At 41.5% G+C, this 7,491-nt stretch overlaps 1 protein-coding gene across 1 annotated transcript; it reads right to left on the reverse strand.

Annotated features, from left to right (window-relative positions):
- Positions 1–1,398: 1,398 nt before the first annotated feature.
- On the reverse strand, positions 1,399–6,717 carry LOC108516583 (spermatogenesis- and oogenesis-specific basic helix-loop-helix-containing protein 2-like). The gene is made up of 3 exons (XM_017854133.1): positions 6,516–6,717; positions 3,283–3,539; positions 1,399–1,500 (listed from the first exon to the last, which is right to left on the reverse strand). Exons 1-3 carry the CDS (start codon positions 6,715–6,717, stop codon positions 1,480–1,482), a joined length of 480 nt encoding a protein of 159 aa, XP_017709622.1. The 3' UTR covers positions 1,399–1,479.
- Positions 6,718–7,491: the final 774 nt, after the last annotated feature.

Below are 7,491 nucleotides of genomic sequence, written 5' to 3' on the forward strand. Positions count from 1 at the left end.
TAAAAATGAAATTCTCGTATTAGAAATGAATTTGGACACTTGCATGAAGTCCAGGATCATGGGACCCAGCCTCAAAAAGCAGAGAGCTCTAACGATCGATCTGGTAGCCTCCTCTTTATGCTGAAAGGAAAAGGGGACTGAGAGAGCAGCAAGTAGAGAGATGGCTCTAGGGGTCACACTTTTTAGGTCCTCTGTTGAAGAATTCCCAGTCACAGGCTTCTCTCATAGCCTACATGGAGATATAAAGAAACCCTGGTACAAAGCAAAAGTGCCAGCAATGATTAAGACCAGCTGGGAACATAGGCAGCAGTCCCAGTGTCCAAAATACCTCAACAGGTTCTCTTCTAATGTCAAAGCAATTATTTCTAAAGGAAAGAGAATGAAGAATCAAGCACCTGTTTTTAATAAGAAGAATAAAACCTTAGTTGGAAACTTCTTGTTCCTTTATAAAGTATGTCAGACATCTACAGATTCCATCATTTTGGTATCCTCAAACAAAAGCTGTACAGTTTGACATGAGAATTAGGCTATGCCTACAGTAATTTTTAAGCCTCTCAAAACTCTAGGAAATTAAATTCCCTACATAGTACTACTAAAAGAGAGAACAGATATTTATTAAACGAAACAAAAATGGATTACAATGTTCAGGGTGAAAACTGAGTATTTTATTTAATAATAAAATAGTACGTACTTTAAGAACAATTCAGGGAAATATAGAAACAACCCTTTTTTCCCCCTTAGTTTCCAAACTGTCCTTTCTGAATACCCGATAGGGAGGAAGAGATGAAAAACAAAGACCTGCTAGTCTGTAAGCTAAAGGTCAGAGAAAGAAATATTTACCGTATTAGCCATCGTTTCACTCAACGGATTGTTGAAATGCAACAAGCACACATCAATTTATTCATTAGTAGATCAAGTAGGGGAGGTAAAACCCTTTCAGCATCTCTCTGCGGTATCTATAGTTTGGATGGTGAATGAAGAAGGAAAACTCTCAAAATGTCAAATAAGGAAAAGATACCACCTAGAATGAGTGACAGTAATTCACAGGGATGTTAAAAATAAGAATCAAGTTGCAGAATATCTGTACTTATTGACATGAGGTATCAACACACCTTCCCAATTCTTATCATTTTATCGTGTCTACATGGATCTTCCTTCATAGCATGCTTTTTTCACAAATTGTGGCATATTTTCTGAGAAGAAGAGTGTAGGTCACTGAGGCCATTTGTCTCGTAGCTCTCTGGGCTGGCGGGGATCCAAGTGTGTATGAAGATGAGTGGACAGTGTGCGGCCAGCTTTTTCGCTGCTGGTCTTTCTATCTGCCAGAAGCTTTGAGTGGCATTTATCAGAAGCAAAACCCATGGCCAACTCTTTTGGTCTTTGGGTGGAGCTTTCAAAATCATTCTTTGTTCCACTTTTCCTAGATTGTCAAACTGCGCCCAGTAGGTGGTTGAGAGTGTGAATTTCAAACATGTGCTTTTAATATGCCCAAAACTGTTGCTGCAACGAAGGGGGAAAAATCCACATTAATTGAATCCTCGCCCATTCTTACTCATAATGTCATGATTATATTTTCTTTTTTTTTTTTTTTTTGAGACGGAGTCTTGCTCTGCCTCCCAGGCTGGAGTGCAGTGGCCGTCTCTCAGCTCACTGCAAGCTCCGCCTCCCGGGTTCACGCCATTCTCCTGTCTCAGCCTCCGGAGTAGCTGGGACTACAGGCGCCCGCCTCATCGCCCGGCTAGTTTTTTGTATTTTTTTAGTAGAGACGGGGTTTCACCGTATTAGCCAGGATGGTCTCGATCTCCTGACCTCGTGATCCGCACGTCTCGGCCTCCCAAAGTGCTGGGATTACAGGCTTGAGCCACCGCGCCCAGCCTATATTTTCTATATCATAAAACAATCTGAAATGATTTGCAAAACTATGTGAAATCCTCAGGTGAATAAGCTTACAGGTTTTAAAATATGTATTCTTATTAAAAGGAATTATTTTCTCACAACAATTCAACAAAACCCACACAGAGTAAATATAGGTCAACAATTAAAAAATAATAATATTGTAATCTTTTCTTTCATTTACCCTAGCCTTCCTATTGGAGTACTAATGATCATTAGCAACATTATGATATCTGTAGACACTACATATTTTAACATTTCTTCGCAATTCTCTTTAGAATATTTTTCTTACAAATATCTTTTAGAAGGTCACTATTATTCCCATTTTATAGATGTCATATGGAGATTATAACAGTATCTACCTTCAAAGGATCACTTCAGGGATTCTCATAAGATCATGCGCATTAAGTACATAGAGTAGTTGGCACTATTATTGAGTGCTCAAAACATGTTGGCTACTGTTAATATGCAAAAGTATTAGCAACTATATTAAAATTAACAGAAGTCCATTTTAAGTAGGCCAATCTCGTTTGAGTCTTCCTCTAGCACTAGAAAGCTCTTCCAAACAGTGCAGGTATGACTGTTTCACATGCTGGTCCATCTGCCAGGACTGCTCTTGTCTCCTCACTTCCGATTCCCCACCCCTCTACCTGGCTAATTCTTAGCAGCTAGAGATTGGCATAGATGGCATTTCTCCAGGGGCGAGCAGTCACTAACCTCGCGCACATCTAGCTGATATATACAGTGGGGCACTCCTCCTACTCGCTTCAACCATATTGTAATTTCTGCTTCTTTGTCTGCATCCCCTTAACACTAAAGCTGCATGAGGGCAGGGATTGTGTCTACCTTTGTATACTACATTCTTAGCACAATGACAAGCTCAGTGTCAGAATATAGTGTGTGCTCAGTAAATGTCTGCTGTATGAAGACACCTGGTATCTGAAACCAGCCTGGCTGACGAATGAAAGAAAGCTTTTTGATGAGTGTGAGTGACGCTGCCCACCTGAGATAAGCAGCAGTTAGTGATGGGACCAGCTGAGGATGAGGGTGGTAAAGTGGGATATGCCACTGTGGAAGCTCTGAGTAGAAGCAGGGGGGCAGAGGGGAATCAGTGCTAGGGGAGATCAGATTCCACCTGTCACTGTCAAACTAGCACAGTCCCATCCAGCTTCAGTGGTTCTGGATATTGAGACACCAGCCCTGCAGCATGGGGAGCGAGAGCACGGGTTGACTGCATCTCCTTTTCACCCATCAGGTTAGAGAGACTCAGAATCAAGTCCTTAGGTCCCAGTCTTCCAACCAGAGTCGCAACAACAAAATACAGGTCAGGGGTTTCTCCTGGCTGGAGTGAAAGGGTCCAATCTGATCCACGGACCCCTGAAAACTTACCAGACAGTTGGGATGTGTAGCGCACGTCTGGCCCAACCCAGAAGTACAGTGCTGAGGGAGAAGCTTTGAGACCGGGGACACGGCTGAAGGTAAATGAATTGAAATGTTCTGATTTGTTACGGCAGTTGCATCGTAGGAAGGGGTGACTTTAGAACAATATCTGACAGTATGCAAGGAATTCAGAGACAGCGCTGCACTGGGAATGTGAGTTTTATATGGATCACCAATAGCATTCTCTGAGGTGGAGCTTGACGGAACTTTAACGAGAAAGAAAACAAATATGGGTCAGTATCCACAATTCTGTAATTCGGAACGACTGTTATTTGACATAAACTGCCCGCTATTTCATTTCCTCGCATTACAAATCTGTACTACCGCTACACCCGAATGCTGATGGAAAAACAAAGTGAACTTTCTAATTGTGACATTTAGTGCAATACACACACTATAAATTAGTGTTCATGTGTCATTAAAAGACAGATTTTAGAGAAGCGGAAGATCCCTGTGCCTTTTGATGTATGTGAATGTGCATGTCAATCAAAACTCTCTCTGAAGCAAGGAAGAAGGCTGGAAAGAACAACTCCATTGAGCAGAATGGTTAATATCATTATACAGCTATATTCTACATGGTAACTAGAAGAAAAAATTCAATATATAATATTAACAATGTAAACTCAAATAATACCATGAATATTTATTTTCTAGTGGACATTAATAATATTGAAAGGAAGGTAATATAATGGTACGTCTACTTTAAATACAAATGTATCTGAAATGTTTGTGAAAAAATAAGCAATTATATACAGAGATTTATGAAAAAGAACAGAAAAAGGCAAGCTGACAAGGTTAAAACATGTCTGTGTTACAGATCGGGCTCAGCACAGAAACCTTGAGACCTCGGGTGGTCATTTAACTTCTCCAGCCTTCAATTTCCTGAGGCGGGTAGTGAAAGTGAAATTTGGAAGACTTAACTGATTGAACTCCTCCGATCCTCTTTCCAAAACAACTTGGCAACATGCATTAAGAGCTATACATACATTCGCGTTCTCTGTTCTCTAACTCGCCCATCACACTCTTCCAGGAATCCAGTCCAAGGAAAAGTCCAAAATACAGAAAACCTCATATATGGGAAAATATTTCCTATCACATGACATAAAAAAATCACTCTCCCCGCAAACTGCAAATGCTAAATGTAGCGATTGGAAAATGGCTAAGAAAATGACTCTAAAAATCACTTGATAAATGATTAAAACCATTAAAATGGTGATGAGTGATGCATAACAACAAATATACGTATGTATGACACAAAGTTAAGTAAAAAAATTCAGGAAACAAAATGGATGTCCAATGATTACTACCATAGAAAAATATACCTGGAAGAAGACTTGAAGGAAATACATCAGAAAATGAACACAGTGATGATCTTAGCCAAGTTAGTAAAGGATCGGCACTGGTTTTCAAATGCAAAAATGTATTTACATCAAATAAAAATGGGAGTTTTGACTCCTTAACCTTCAAGGCCTCCCAGGGTTTGAACATGCCACAGGTCTATGGTCCTAGCATATCTCTGGCTTCCCAAGATCAGTCTCCTTAGGGGAGGTAGTGCCTCGAAAGGCTGGGGCATAGAAAGGCCTGAACTCACTGCCACAAAATGTTTCAGAATGTGTGCAGGACATAAATAGCATTGTATGTACAAAAAAATAACATTGACAGGCATATGCCTGTGGCCTGACCTCTATCTGATTTAATCTAGGCTGATTTAATCATCCCATATCACATTCAGCCACCGCTACTTTAAGTAGATTAACCACGGCTTATGGCAACGTTTTTTCTTTTTTCCTCTTATCCTCTCTTCTCTAAGTCAGGAGAAAAGTCTACATTGACTAAATTAACACCCTGAAGCTTCTTTGGTGATATGAAGAATGAGAGCTGGGTTCTATTTGGGGGCCCCTTCTCTTTTGACTTTAGACACCATCCTGAGTACCCTTCATTTGTTCCCATGGCTTCCGCCACATCCCCATCCACATCCCCATCTATGCATGGTCCCTCTACTACAGCACTTACAAGACTGTGTGAGCCATATTTTCTTTTGTGACCCTTTCCACCACTAAGTTGTGAGCTTCATAAGAACAAGAACTGCCTTTCATTCATCTCTGTGTCCCCATCTTTGAGGCAGGGACATTTAAGCTGAGAACTAGGGATGGACTTGGTGTTGCCCAGGGCAGGTGAAGGAGGAAGGACATTCCTGGTACAAGGGAGGTACTTGGTGAGAGCAGAGCCTGTTGGAGGAAGTCAGAAGTGTCATCTAGGACTGAGAGGCTGAGGAGACAGGCAGTCCTGACATCTAGCGTCTAACATTTAGGTCAAGAGGTCCATACCTTCCTGGTTTCTAGAGGGAGAGTAACTTCACCTTCGGGAATACTAAAAGTCACAAACTGCTAGCTGTGTTCTTTTCCTCTATTTTTTTCCATCTTGTTATTTCAAGTACATGGGCATGTCTAGGCTTATATAGCACATATAACAAACATGACTCCCAGTGGGAAAGCATTTGTTCCACAATGAATATTCATATAATGAGATTTCTTGAGCCCCTCCTGTGTGTTGGTCATTGTTCTAGGTACTAGAAATACAGCAATGTATCAAACCGGCCAAAAAATTCCCTGCCTTCATGGAGGTGACATTCTAATGGAAGAAGATAGGCAACAAACAAAACACATGAGTAAAGAATAGCAGGAGGCAGTGAGTGCTATCAAGACAAATACAGCAGAGAAAGTGGATGAGGAGTGCCTTGCGTCATGTTTATGGTAGGGAGGAATGTGCAGTTTTATCCGGGTGGCTGAGAAGACCTCTTTGAGAGGTGACATGCAAGCAAAGGCATGAAGGAAGCAAATCAATATGTTAAATGCTCAGGATACAGTCAGTCCTGAAATAATATGAACACTTCACCTCCCCTGAGATTCTATTTATATTATAAACAAAGTCACCAGTGTGCTTATCATCTATCAACAAAACGAGCTTTCTGGTAATTACAGTCAATTTTGAGCCCAGTTTCTGACATAACACTATTTAAATACCTGTAGCCACCTTGTGTACCTGAGGCTGACAACACCAGAAGAAGGACTCGTCAGCTCTCCTGGATTCCCTGGTTATGGTGGTGAATGCACAGGAGCCGGGGGGTTTGCAGGGCAGTGCAGGTCCCCCTGTAAGTGGCACAGATGTTCGGTGAAGCTCACCTCTCACAGCTTCATCCAAGGAGCCCTCTGCGTCAGGGGCGGAGCACCCATTCCAGCACGTATTAGTCAGGGACCGGAGCCCTCTCTCAGGGGAGTAAGTGCTCGTCACACTATTTTCCCTTGAAAGGACAGAAAAAATTCTTTGCATATTTTTCAAGGAAAACAATGTGAACATTGCTGAGTTCAACTGCCCTTTTATCATTCAAGTTCTAAAAACACTGATAAAGCCTCAACTATGGATTATTTACATATGAACAAAGACACAAGACCCACAATGATTCCTGAGGATGTGCAGGAATGATGTGTTTTTCTCCACACTTTCTCTCTGTTTACATATTCTCATCAACCTACAGAAGGAACTAATCATTTGGGAAGTCACATTTGGCACTAGTGACGTGCTTTAAGCACCACTAGTTGAACCAGGGCTGGACAGCTCCAGGGCCCGAGACCTCTCCGGGATAGAGGAACACCAGAAGCCATCGCGTCCCTGCTGGACTGCCACCATCCCTACACTCACAAGGGAGAAAGCCCCAATTTTAAGAACCTCAGAAATAACAAAAGGAGAAGCAAGGGTGAGTCACATGATGAAAAAACCATGGACCTGAGAATATTACCTGTGTTTATCACTGCAATGAAATGATACACATCGGCAATTAGAGAATTTCACTGACCCTTAATAAGCCCCTGCGCTTTCACTGTGGATGGGATCAGTTTTTGTCTACGTGTTTAGCATCAACATGGGAGGAAAAGAGCTAGCAGACTTCAGATTTGCAAGAGCCCTTATCATACCGCTGTGCCATGACGGTGCCTGGGACAGACAGCTGGATGTTTGTTTGCTGTTTCTTACAAAACCTCCTGTTGCTCTGAAGTGCTTCTGTAATCTAAAAAATACAGAAATATATTTAGGTAGATACTGACATTTCTACATACAAACAAAGACACATACTTCCCAATGATAAAATATTCAAAGAAGTAA

This window comes from Rhinopithecus bieti, unplaced genomic scaffold (assembly GCF_001698545.2).
Source record: "Rhinopithecus bieti isolate Rb0 unplaced genomic scaffold, ASM169854v2 scaffold_35538, whole genome shotgun sequence".
Taxonomy (NCBI): domain Eukaryota; kingdom Metazoa; phylum Chordata; class Mammalia; order Primates; family Cercopithecidae; genus Rhinopithecus; species Rhinopithecus bieti.

Coding starts and splice junctions, on each gene's coding strand:
- LOC108516583 (XM_017854133.1), bottom strand. CDS start 6,717: ATGATAAAAGGGCAGTTGAACTCAGCAATGTTCACATTGTTTTCCTTG. Junction 3,540..6,515: donor CTTGGATGAAGCTGTGAGAG/GTGAGCTTCACC, acceptor TTCTCGTTAAAG/TTCCGTCAAGCTCCACCTCA. Junction 1,501..3,282: donor CTACACATCCCAACTGTCTG/GTAAGTTTTCAG, acceptor CCTTCGTTGCAG/CAACAGTTTTGGGCATATTA.